The 13,800-nt window shown below is 34.6% G+C and overlaps 1 protein-coding gene across 1 annotated transcript; it reads left to right on the forward strand.

Annotated features, from left to right (window-relative positions):
• Positions 1-2,977: 2,977 nt before the first annotated feature.
• On the forward strand, positions 2,978-10,635 carry LOC114323753 (pyrophosphate-energized vacuolar membrane proton pump 1). Its single transcript, XM_082901383.1, has 7 exons — positions 2,978-3,025; positions 3,931-4,019; positions 5,978-7,257; positions 7,864-7,998; positions 8,078-8,177; positions 8,543-10,079; positions 10,382-10,635. The coding sequence occupies exon 3, from the start codon at positions 6,046-6,048 to the stop codon at positions 6,616-6,618; it is 573 nt and encodes a 190-aa protein (XP_082757509.1). The 5' UTR covers positions 2,978-3,025; positions 3,931-4,019; positions 5,978-6,045; the 3' UTR covers positions 6,619-7,257; positions 7,864-7,998; positions 8,078-8,177; positions 8,543-10,079; positions 10,382-10,635.
• The last annotated feature ends 3,165 nt before the right edge of the window (positions 10,636-13,800 follow it).

A 13,800-nucleotide genomic window follows, 5' to 3' on the forward strand; every position in this document is an offset into this window, starting at 1 on the left:
TTAGATTATTTTCTGGAAATGCAATATTTTTTACATGACAATATCACTATACAATTTGAGGAATAAGAATACATTTGTTTGTTATATTTATTTATTTTTTTGCCGATAAAAAAAAATAGTGTGTCTGTTGTTTTGTTTGATTGCCTTTGGTTGTTTTTTTGTTGTTTTGGTGGCCATGTTGGCTCTTGCTGTCCTGTCTTTTGTTAGGTTTCTCACCAAACTCGGCCTTTTGCTATCACATGATTGGGGCATTCATATCAATGCCAATTTAATTGGAATGGATTTGTTTCGCTATGATGTTTTTGTACTTGGTCTCTCCTTTATTGTTGTATTGTTGTTGTAATTGCCTCGATGATGTTTCAATAAAGGGTTTTTTTTTTTCTGATAAAAAAAAAGTTTCATCTGAATTGTTGCTTGGTGAAAAGAAAAGGAAGCTATTTCAATACCAAGTTGCCAATATTTTTACAGAGCTATTAAATGGTTCAATTTTCTCTTTTAACCCTAAGAATTATAAGATGGGCATGCTAAAGTTTTAAGTGATTTGTTTAGTGAGCCAATATGAATTTTATAGCGATCCCGGGTTTACCCTTGTTGTACAGTGACCCGGACATGTGTCCGTGGATGTTGGTAGTTGGTTATTATCGTGTTTACATTCCTTTTTCTTTGTATTTTGAGTTATGGGATGTGTTGGGCAGGTTTGTTACAGGTTGGTTGAGTTTAGAAACCAAAACTAGTTGCCCAGGTTTTGGCCTGTACGCTCGAGCGGGGGTTTTGGCGCTCGAGCGGGGAATACACCCATCCAGTATTTCTTGTGCAGTGTTGTACGCTCAAGCGTGGGATTGGCCGCTCGAGCGTAGAGTTGGAAGCTCGAGCAGAGGCCTGGTTCTGTATAAATGCTGGGAGAGTGCATCCGGCGCTCGAGCGGAAGTTTGGACGCTCGAGCGGGAGTCTGTGAGTGACGCTCGAGCGGGGTGTTTTACGCTCGAGCGGGCGACTGGGTTTAAGTCCCGAAATTGTGACTTTTCAAATCACTTTTTACATTCTCTTCTCTCTCTTACTTTTCCAAAATCACCATTGTTGAGCCTCTCACTCTAGACTCTACCTTCTCTCTAGGTTTTGATCTAGTAGGAGTGATTTGCTCGCCTTTGACCTTTACAAAAAAGTTGTTGATCGTCGAGGGCTTCATTTTAATCTGAAAATCTCGGGTTTTGGAGCACGTTGGGTTTTGTCGTCTTCTTCTTTGGGGCTCCGGATTTGAGGTAGGGATATCCTACTCCTCTCTATGGATTTTGTCTTTAAATTTTGATATTTTGAGATGTTGGGGTTAGTTTGGTAATTTTGTGAAAGTTTGGGGCTTTTGTGTAATTTTACAAAAGTTGGGGTTTTATTCATAATAAATCTGGATGCATGTTTGGCATAGAAAAATTGAATGAATGTTAAACCATTGATGAAAATGGGACCTAAGGGTTGAAATGGTAATTATGGAAAATGGCCTAATTACATTGTTGAATTAAATTGGGATAATTAATTGGGAGAAATGAGGAAATGAAATGTTGATTGAATATCCATTTGTGCATTTATTTTCTGTTTAGAAATAACTACTTTGGGCTATCGGAGGAGGATAGTCGTGATTGTTGTAGACAATGCATGATGATTAGGCAAACTGAAACTAATCAATGAAATGTGTCATGGAACTTGACAGTTGATAGAATACATTAACTGTATGTATCGGGTGATTGTATATAGAACCATTGTGTTTGTATACGTTATGTGTAGAGGAGGAGAAAGGGGATGTACTCCGCGGTTTAGGGGAAGATAGGGGATGTACCTCTAAACCGGATAGTGATGGGAGAAGATAGGGGATGAACTCCGTAGATACAGCTCATATGCTTGTCTAAAGAAGTGAAGATAGAGCTTATATGCTTATCTTTGTGATGTGTGGATATAGCTTTAATGCTTATCTGTGGATATTGTTGTTATACATATCTTTTGAGGATGTAGATATAGCTTTTATGCTTATCTGAATGTGAGATATAGTTTTTATACATATCTGTGGAAATGATGATAGAGCTAGCATGCTTATCTGTTGAAAAAGGGAAAATGAAAGGTAACTTAGACTCATAAGTCGTTTGACATAAATATATGATTTATGTGATTGTATCAGTGTTGACCATCTATCAATTGCTAATATTTTAGTCATTGTTCATGGTTGGTTTAGTGTATTTCTACTGGGCTGTGGCTCACCCTATATGGGAATATCATTTTCAGGTGCAGGAAGCATGCCACCTCCAAGGACATAGCTTGGGATGCTAGAGGCGGACATGTTTTGTTGTTTTACTTTTGATGTATTACATGTAACTTCAAGCCAAGGGCTTTATGTGTAAACGAGTTAGTACTCTTTTGTTGTAACCAAGTGTTAACTTGGAAAGCTGTAAGCTCGTAGGGCATTTTGTTATGATGTTAACATGTAATACTTATGTAATGGAACTCTAATGAATAAAGGAATGTGGTTAGTTTATATGTAAATGCATGTCTTATCTGATGGGTTTAATGTTGTTATTTTGAGGGCGTTACAAATTTGTTAAAAAAAGAACACAACAGGAAATGTATGATATAATGGCATTTTTTTAACGGCATTTTTTTAAACCTCACATTTTTTAATATTTAACAACTTTTTATAAACGTCGCAATTTAATTTAATAAAACGATAACGTTTAACCTGTTAAAAACGCCTTCGAATGTATCTCACATTTTAATTTAATAAAACGGTACCGTTTAACCCGTTTGGAAACGCCTACGAATGTATCCCACTCTCACGCGCTCTCTCTCCCTCTTCAAACCCTCATTCTAATCTGAGAAACCCTTCTTCTCACTTTCACTCACTCAAATCTGAGAAACACCAGTGTATGAATCTCGCTCGCTCGCTCTCTCTAAACCCTTAAAGTGATTTCGAAGTTCTCTCTCTCTCTCTCTCGATTTCGAAGCTCCACCACCACCACCACCATCATCTGCATCGTCTACTAAGGTGAGCACTACTGTCTACAATCTCGATTTCGATGTCGAAGTTCTCTCTCTTTCTCTCAAAATCTTCATTCCGCTGATTCTTCTCCTAGGGTTTACAGTCTTGAATCTCCTCCTAGGGTTTGGATGTGAGGTCAGATTGTGTGTCATATCATCATTTCTATCGCAACTTTACTATTTGTTGTGCTTAAATATCTCAATTGTTTAAATGTTGTTTTGATTACATTTCAGTCCCTTTGTTTGCGATTTGATATGTTAGCAGTGGCTTAATGCATTTCAGAGGGGCAAGTTAATAAAGTTTAAGGCTGATTTGCATCTGTTATTTGTCGAACAAATGGAACCTCCTCTTATCTGGAGAGATGGAATTTTCAAACTTTGCATAATTAAATGATAATGAGGTCTTAACAAGGAAGGTGGAATTTGGGTAGAAGTATCTATTCAATTCAAAGTAAAATTGGTAAATACCACCAAATGTGAAATGGCTACCTGATAATCAAACCTACCTTTTTTTTTCAAGCAGCTTCCATGGAATAAAACCACCACTGGCCTATCTGTCAATCAAACCAACCTTGTTTTTGTTTTTGTTTATCAAATTTCTAAATAGGGACCCAATGCAAAGTAGAGCCACTAATTTTATTATACCCTTTGGATAATAGATATATAGGTTCTCTTCTCTTGTTCTAGTTTCAAAATTTGTGTATGTTCTTCAAAACAAGCCACCATAGACTCGTAGTTTCCAAAAACATAACACATTTGGGAGTGATTTTGAAATGGGTTTGATGGGTGAGAACCTAACACAGATTGTGATACCTGTGGCTGCTTTAGTGGGGATTGTGTTTGCTTTGTTTCAGTGGTTTTGGTGTCAAAGGTGAGGGTAATTGGGTCTGGTTTGGATGGATATAAGGACAGGTTGATCGAAGAAGATGAACCACAGGAGGGTAATGACTCTGAGGAGGCTATTGCCAAGCGTGCTGAGATTCAAAATGCCATTTCTGTTGGTCAACTCTTTCTCTCTCCATAAGTTCTTGTGCCTTGTTGCATTGTGATTAATGGAATTCGGCATGATTGATTTTTGGTCCATTTGTGTTGTTCAAATTGGGGCATTTAGTTTCATTGTGATTACTTCAATTTCTGTTTAAAAACTTTCAATTTGGTTCTTTATTGTTCTGTTGTGATCATTTTACTTGTTTTTGTGTTTTAATCTTAGGGTATGCTTATTTTTTTTTAAAAAAAGTCTTTCAATCCTCCTTTTCATTGACAGATCAAGTATCCAAATTATGTCATTTATTATTATTTTTTTTTTTGTTTTGAAACAGAATTTGCTGCTTTTTTCAACAATGATTGTTTTCCTATATATGTTTTGTTTTATTGTTCTTGGTTTTACATGTTTCCTTTCCCCCACCTTTTCAATTGCTATACAGATATGTGTTTGAACAACTAGATCTCCATATTCATAGATAAATTATATTCCTCTAGTGAGTAACCTTGAAAATACAATGTGATTGTTCAAATATGATGTTACTAGCTTTCATCACCATTTTCCTTAACTTTTGTTGCATGATTATGCCTCCTTTGTCGACTGATCATTGTGATAATACTATAGTTGTTAAACACAAAGATTTCACTCCCTTCCCCAACTCAAAAATATGTAAAACTAAACAATTAAGACATGACTTTTATATAACAAGTGATTTTGGGGGCATCACTATACAAGGCACTACTGGTTTTATTATTTTGTGTTTAAGTTTTTTTTACTTACACAAAAACCAATCTCAGAACTGGACACAACTCTCACACAAAAAGACGGAACCCACCTCATATGAGAAGGTTGTGTCCGATTCTGTGTTCCTGGGCTTTTTCTTTGTGTTTTTATGCTTCGGATTTACCAACTTTACTTGATCTGCACATTCTAATATGTTCTATTGAAGACTGCATTCACGGTTGTGTCCTTCAGATATTGTACATGTGACTATGAAGATTTTGGTGCAAATTTTTATCAATAGAAATTTAATTCCTTCTCTTACATATTTGTAAGTAGGCCATGAATTCAGTTGGATCATATGCTAAAATGGTCCAATAAACTTTTAAAAACAATACAAATCCTTATAAAAAAAAGGAAGTTTCTTTATTTTGTCCTCTATTTTGATGCAACTTACCATTCACAAAAACTCTTTTCAGTCTTCTTGTTTTCCTGCAAATCATAGATTTTTGGGGAACTCTTACACTATATCTTTATCTTGTTTTTTCTCTAGGTGGTTAGGCCCCCCATTTTTTCTTTTTTTTGGCATACCTATGAAAAATCTGCCTTTTTAATCGGCTATTGTTTTTAGAGGACATTTTCAATTTTCATTTAATTTTTTCCCATTTTTAGGGACTTTTAGTTTAAAAGTCTCTAAAATATTTTTAAAAATTGAATGGAAATTGAAAAAATTACACTAAAGACAAAAGTGCTTAAAAACTGCTTTTCAATTAAATCAATTTTTTTTTTTTTTTAAATTTTAATCTTTAGTTGACTTTTCCAATTTTCATTCCTTTGTTTATTAAGTTTTTAGGTGCTTTTAGACTACAAGTCCCTAATAAGTAAAAATAAAATAAAAATTGAAAAAAGAGAACTGAAGACCAAAAAAACCAATAATGAAGCTGGTTGCAGACGTAAAAGGATGAGAAGTAGGATTTCTGACATGAGTAATTCTGATTTTTTTTTGTTTGTTTGTATTTTGATCATAATTCTGATTGAGTACAATAATTTTCCTAGAAACCTTAATCCATACATGGACCTTGACATGTGTATATATGTACAATTTCATACTTATCAGCACATGTTAACTATTTTGATTAACAATTGAAAATTTCAATGTAAAACCAATAAACATTTTTCCCCAAAACTAATAATTTCTTATGTGTAGAAATCTCATAATCTTACCTAAACTTACTTTGGTGCGTCGAATGTTCCCAGGAGCAACATCATTTCTATTTACTCAATACAAGTACCTTAGCATCTTCACGGTTGTGTTTGGTGCTATCATGTTCATTTTCCTTGGATCGGTAAATGGATTCAACACCAAAAGTGAACCATGCACATATAATCAAGGAAACCTTTGTAAACCGGCCCTTGCCAATGCCATCTTGACCACAATTGCCTTCTTGCTTGGCGCTCTCACTTCTGTACTCTCCGGTTTTCTTGGAATGAAAATCGCAACCTATGCTAATGCCAGAACCACTTTAGAAGCAAGAAAGGGTGTCGGGACAGCATTTATAACAGCTTTTCGCTCTGGTGGGGTAATTGGATTCCTTCTAGCTGCCAATGGCCTTTTGGTTCTTTATGTCTCTGTCAATCTTTTTAAACTCTACTATGGGGATGATTGGGAGGGACTTTATGAATCTATAACCGGTTATGGTCTTGGGGGTTCTTCAATGGCGTTATTTGGCAGAGTTGGAGGAGGTATATACACGAAAGCAGCTGATGTTGGTGCTGACCTTGTTGGGAAAGTTGAACGAAATATCCCAGAAGATGATCCGCGTAACCCAGCTTTAAGTTTTTATCCCTGGTACCCCCATAAATATCATGATCACAGAAAATCAATAAATACACTGTAAAAATGCAAATCAAAAGTAAAGCAGATAAATTTGGCTTATGATTATGAGAGGCACGTAATTGCTTTCCTAAAGTTGTTATTGCCTCCCCATGATAAGGTATTAGCAGACAATGACACCTTCAAGATACAACTCAAATCACTGAAAGGTCAATGAATTGTCTATCATCGAAGTTGCCTATAAATATATGAATATAATCAAAGAAAAACAATAGAGGGAAAACAAAATAAATTATTCAAAACTAAAGAACTCCAATGTCTTATATAGACATTGTAGTGTCTTTCTCCATTAGGGACAGAACTTTTAGATTAAAAGAACATAAAGTTTTGTGGCTTCAAAAATATTTCCAACAGTTTCTAAACTTCTAAATCAATCCTTAAATTTGTCAGCTGAATTGGATTGGATTAGTTGTTACTCTTTTTATAGCTGAATTGGATTAGTTCTCTATTGTGGTATTGAGACTTCATTCTTATAGGACAAGATGAAGATCTTTATGGCAAAGTATTATTGTGTGAGATTGCATGCTTTATTCGGTGCTGCTTTGGCAACTGGACTGGTAGCAACCAGAACCATCGCTGGAAAATATGTTGACATGATGGTTTTCCTCTGATTTTCCACTCCATAGATTTCAAAATTTGCCTGGTGAGCATACATTTTTGAATTCTTGCTATTATGAGTATCCTGTGAAAGTAATTTTGGCTATACATCAAACACACATGTTAGTTTAGCATAATCACATTGGACTCTCTTAAGGTTTTAATTCACATAGCACTGAGCCTCATTTTCATAAGAAATTTGTTAGTCATGTAGATGGAAAAATGATGATGTCATATCTTTTACAATGAAATGTATAATTTTTCCTTATTTATCTTTGTGTCTTCACACCATCTTCATTTGTTCCGGTCCCTTTAACCTCTCTAAAAGGGAGGTCACTGTAATTTTTTCGAAGTTGTGGAGTTTGCTGGGAGATCAGTGTAATATACCCTAAATTAAATGACATGTTAGAATCTTGCTAAAGCTTGGATTCCCTCTGACATCTGTCCTCTTCCAGACAGTAGTTGATTTTGCTTGTGACTTGCTGGAAAGATTCAAAACTCTAGCAAGTTTTTTGTACACTAATTTCTTATGCTAAGTTCAGATGTTCCACTTCCAGCTGGTGATCACTTAAATTTAGATAGTCATGTTTGGTTTAAATATGTACAATAATAACCATTATAGAATATTGACTTCCATTCTTGGCCATCGCAGGTGGGCAGTCGTCATTAGCTGACTATTGCACTTATTATGTAGCTTATTCTGATGGATCATGCAATCATGCACAGACATGAATAGTGCTCGAGCACCTGACAGAATGTTGGGTGAGGTGAGAAGACATAGCTCAAGGTGAGATATGCTTATGGAACTTTTTTCAGATTCTCACATTTGAATTCTGCATTGGCATAACTTCTGTTCATTCTTGTAGGTGTATGGCCTCATCATTAGTACGGACTGGGTTTGTAAGGGGTTCCATGACCCAAGGAAATGGTTGTTATCAGCACAGGTGTATAAATAATTTGCTGGAGGTATAATTTGGACCTTTAACTTTAGTTTTTAATACAATGATTCTGAGCTCATTTATGTTGAATAGAATGGCTGCAACCAAACATTGTACGTGTTCGATTTTGAATTTATTTCCTTCAAAGAATGCTACTGATACCATCTCTTTTAGGACCATTATGGAAAAATTGTCTTTACATTGAAAAATCAATTCCTTTGCAAAAGTATAATTATCTTTAAATTATAAAATATTCCTAATCATGATCGACTGAGCCACATCGTTTCTTCATTTATGTTCAGCAATGAGTTAAGGACTCACTTTCGAACTGCATGTTGTCAGTTTTTTATGTGATATTCCAATGTAACTGTGAACTTCTTTACTTCTTTTTAGGTTGCTGTTGATGGTGTTTGGAAAGTGTGTCCTGCAGCTGGTGGACCAGTTCAGTGTCCTGGATTCAGCAACATGTGATGTTGATACAATAAACAGCTATAGGAACTGACTTCCTTGTATTGCTATTCATTCTTAATGTTGAAGTTTGAAGACCTTAATTAACTGTTTTATCTTTGTTTTTCGGCATTCTAGAATTATGCAAAGATGTTTGAGCATGGGGTAATTCAGGCATGCTAAAAATCTGCCAGGGACATCAATTAAGGTGTTACCTTCTAATAATAGTATAAAATATGCCCTTATATATGAATTTATGGGTTTTGGGATTTGTGAAGTAAACATTTAATTCCGTACTCATCATTGAAATTCTTTGTATTTTCTTTGTGATATTATGTGCAAAATTCCTCTTATTAAGGGTAAATAAGTAGTATAGATTATGCTGAACATGACACTCATAGACTCATAGTGTTTTATTACCTGTCATGATTAGTTTAGGTAGTATGTGGTAGAGTTTCTAACAGAGTGCACAATGTGATCTATCATTTACGTTTTTTGGATGGAATGATAGCTTCACATGATATGAGAACATATCTGCAGTGTAGCGATAGCCAACATTTGCAGTGTAGTTAATGTTCTTAAAGAATTGTGGAAATCATATTTTATTGTCTTTTCTCTTTGGTATATTTCAACATACACACATCTCTCTAATCTAATGTTTTGGAGTTTCTTATTCAATGTACTCTGAAACTCTGCTACAATTTCCTTTACTAACAGCATAAATGCCTTGATCTATGAAAATAGTCATAATTTGGCAATCAGGATAACCTGTTTTATTCTCCTCTTCCTGAAGCTCATGTTGTCATCTTTGCTTCTCTTAAAATTTTCTACTGCATCATTTATTATTTTCCTTCATGTTAAATACAATTGCATCAGCAATGATATGTGCATAAAAGTTTACGCACACAGTATCCACCAATGTCTCACAAAATGTACAAATCGCTGCATTTTGTGCACACAAACTTTCTGTGCGTGTAGGGTTTTGCATTTTTATACATGTCAAATGATGAAGTTTCATTTTGTCATGAGAACAATGGTGTTGGTGTTCTTGTTGCAACGACAGATATTCACAAGGCTAATTCTATTCTCTCAGGCTGGAGGACACGAAAACTATGGAATCAGAGACGAATTCCATTGACAGGGCTGTTGCTAACCTCATGTTCAGTAAGGTGGATTCGGGTGGAATAGATCTCCTCGCTGCAGTGTCATCCAAAGAGGAAGCTAAGGGAACAACCAAGCAGTGCAACTACAGCTTGAATCAGCCACAACAACCTCATTGGCATCACCATACAAGAAGTTCAACCGGTGATGCCGAAGTTCCAATCTTCGGTTAAATGAAGCCACACTTGCTGCTGTAGCAAATAGATCCATGCAAATTTCTCAAGCACTGTATTGTAAGCGCTATGTAGTCGGTACATGCTGTCTCAACTAAACAGAGATGCACATGTCAGATTTCATGGAGTACGTGGACCTCTTTAAATGTGTATGTATATATATATCAAAGTGGTTTGTATTTGTTGACAGGATGTGAATTCTTGATGCATCCACTCAATTTTGGTTAGCACCTAAATGAGTTATATGTTTCTGTTAAATTGATTATTTTTTTTTTCCTTGTTTGTCTTGTTTGGTTGGTTTTTGGACTTAAATGTGTATATATATGAAGTTGGTTTGTACTGATATTAGTAAATGAAATTTAATCTAATGTTTTCCATTCTAATCTAATGTGTCAATCTATTGTACTGATATTAACCTTTCTAATTTGGTCTTGGCTATGACTTTTTGCAGGAGGACAAATTGGCAAAGTTTGCCTCGTTCAGAAAGAAAATTTTGTTTATGAACTGGGCCAAGCTTTTGCTACTATCGGTATTGTGTCATTAGGAGTGTGGATGTCTTCTTTGCTTTCTACTTGAGTTTTCAAGCCTGACTTTGTAAATAAATCCTCACGGATTTCTAATATATTTTGTGTCTAGATATATTCTGTAATTGTACATGTATCACATTTTATTGCATTGTTTTTTATTTTTAATTTTGTTTTCAAACTTAGTATATTTATTATTTTAATAAACATCAATTATTAGTTCTTAATAATTGTTTATGACAGGTATTTTTTTCAACCATATAAAATTAGCACAACTTCAAAAATAAAAATAAAATAAAAAAAAGGCTATGGCGGCGTTTTTTGAACGTCACTATATCCCTATTCCAACGGTTAGATTTTTAAAATGTATAAATGTGTTTGACGGCGTTTCAAAACGTCGCTAAATGTTATAGTGATGTCACAGTACAGTTAGGGTAGGACATTTGGCGGTGTTTTTAAAAATGCCGCCTATACTAATGTACCGACGTTTTCCAAACGCCATAAAGCTATAGCAACGGCCGCTCTTTGGCGTTTGGTACTAAACGTCACAAAAAGAATTAGCGACGTTTTCAGTACCTATAGTGGCGTTTTAAAAGTCGATTTTCCTGCAGTGGAAGAAGATAGCACTACTATAGTTTGGTTTCCCTATAATGAATTTGGAAATAACAAACAAGCCCTCCATGCCACACTAATTATGAATTACAACAATGAATTTAATCAAAAAATAATATATAGATTGGATTTATTAATGTTTTTCTTCTCCTTGGGTTTGGTTCCTCACCAAACTCCTGGGGTGTGCTAGCTTGCTGCTCTCCCCCTCCTTTTTTGATGTAATCTCTTTTTTGTATGGTTTTTGCATCAATAAAGATTCTCTTTTTGCTGATCAAAAAATGTAGTAATTATGTTTATTAATGTTCCAGTTAGCATTTTCATTGACAATAACATCATACACTCTTATTAATTCACTCTTGGCTTAGCAGCCAAGGATTTTATCATTGTATGAAGCAATGCCCTTGGCCAATATGGTTCGACACATGTAAAAAAATTATAAAACGTTTTTTTTTTTTTTTTGGGTGTCTCTTTACCATTGGCATTTATCCACTATATGCATTAATTTTTCATCCTTACAGTTTTTTTTGGCAGTCTGATTAATCTATTGCTTGGAGCCCATATTTGCAATGCAAAAATGTAATTTTAAGCAGACGAGTGGTGTTTGCTGATGTCTTCCTAGTTGATCGTGATATTGTAGACATTTCTCAATGAGCAAGAATTTCACAGGTCAGTTGAATTCAGGTTTTGAAGTTTTTCGCATCCATGTTAAGTTTGAAGCTTTTCATTTTTTTTTCCTCCTGCAAAATCTCTAGTTCAGACTTGTTTTATTTTTCCTTTCTTTTGTGTGTCATTGCTCATTTTTTTTACTTCAGTTCTCACTTCCATTTTTAGTTCATTTAGGGTTGAATTACATTTTTATAGTTGATGAAGGGATCAAAATGTGTAGGTTCATAAATGAGAGGGATAAGGATAAGCTAATATTCGCTAATAGTCAAGGGATTCTTGATGTAATTAACTCTACATTTAATCAAACACATTGCCTCAAAATAAGGAAATGGTTAACTGGGGGGAAAAAAAAGAAAAGTGAGATTGGTTATTTGCCTAAATGAGTGCTGTTAAGTTGATTCTCTTCATTTCTTTGGCAATGTTTGGTTCACTAACTGCTTTTTGGCAATAATAAAATTGATATTCTTCGGCATCCCAATAGAATGTTCATTCTCCTAAATAGGTGAATGGTGATTCCAATTGTTTATTTGCCTAAATGAGTACACCATTAAGTTGAGTATTTCATTTATTAGATAGTGTTTGATTCACTAGAATGGTCTTTGATAGGAATAGAATGGCGCTATTCTCCCAACAGAATGATCATTCTTCTAAATTGATAAATGTTGATTCCATTTGGAATGTACAGTTCTGCCCTTTTTAATAAACCAAACATGAGAATGAGTGCATTAGTTCTTTTCGTACTCTCTTGCTTCTTTTCTTAGTTCTTTTATTTTTCCCCAGCACTATAAGTTCGCATGTATATGATCAAATCTGTTTGATTAAAAGAATTGCTTATCATTTTGTGTCCAAACAGAATTTACTAATAGCTACCACTTAATTTGGAAAATAAGCAAAACTAAGTACAATTAATAGCTAATATTGTGATGATGGTGGTGTATGAGAAGATTGATAATAATAATAAATCAAGTGTCATAGTCAATAAAAGAATCACATTCTGCTATTAGAAGCATCATGACTATATTATCTAGTTTTCCTGTTTGGTTGGGCTTGATTTTATGTTTTCCCTGATGTCTTCAGTTCAGTTTTGAAAGGTATTGCTTTGGTAGAACCGATGAATTCAGTTTGATTCTGTCTTGAGAATCAATCCGAGACTTGGGCCTCATATCACTACAGGAAATGTCACTTTTGGCGACCAAAATATTGGTCGCCAAAAGCCCCATTTTTGGTCGCCGAAACAATTAGCGACTAAAATATTTTGTCGCCAAACTAGTCGCCTATACCCTGTCGGCGATAGTATTGGCGACTAAACTATTTTTGGTCGCTGAAAGTGAACGTTTTGGCTACTAAACTCTGGTTAGTCGGCAAAGGTTATCTTTTGGCGACTAAAATATTAGTCGCCAAAAGTGAACATTCGGCTACCAAACTCTGAGTAGTCGGGAAAGGGTATGTTTTGGCGACTAAATATTTAGTCGCCAAAAGTGTTCAAATAAAATAAATTAAATTTTCAGCGACTAAAACTTTTTGTCGGGAATAAGTTTTAGTCACAACATTACTACATTTAGGGACTAAAGAATTTAGTCGCCAAAAATATTATTTTTCATTTTATTAAACTTTTGGCTACTAACCATTTAGTCACTAAAAGTTCTACCTTAGGCGTAGTGACTTTTGCCGACTAAAACTATTCGTAGCCAAAAACCTATTAAGATTCATTTCTTTACTTTTTGCCACCAAAAATTTTAGTCGCCAAATGATACTCTTTTTTCCGTGACTAAAAAATTCAGTAGCCAATAGTTTATTTCTCTCATTCTCAAATTTTTTAGCTACTAATTATTTGGTGGCAAAAACATTTTGGGTTATGTTTTTGCTACTAAATTATTAGTAGCCAAAACTTTTGATTACCTATTTGGCTACCAAAACATTTGGTGGCCAAATACTTTTCTGTTTTTTTTTTTTTAAAAAAAAAAAAATTTGTAAACAACCTGTATTCATTTATATTACATGTACCCTGTATAAACAATATAATCCATCAACACTAAAATATATTATCAACCATTAAAGCATTCAACAT

This window comes from Camellia sinensis, chromosome 13 (genome assembly GCF_055761805.1).
Source record: "Camellia sinensis isolate YWXY chromosome 13, ASM5576180v1, whole genome shotgun sequence".
Taxonomy (NCBI): Eukaryota; Viridiplantae; Streptophyta; class Magnoliopsida; order Ericales; family Theaceae; genus Camellia; species Camellia sinensis.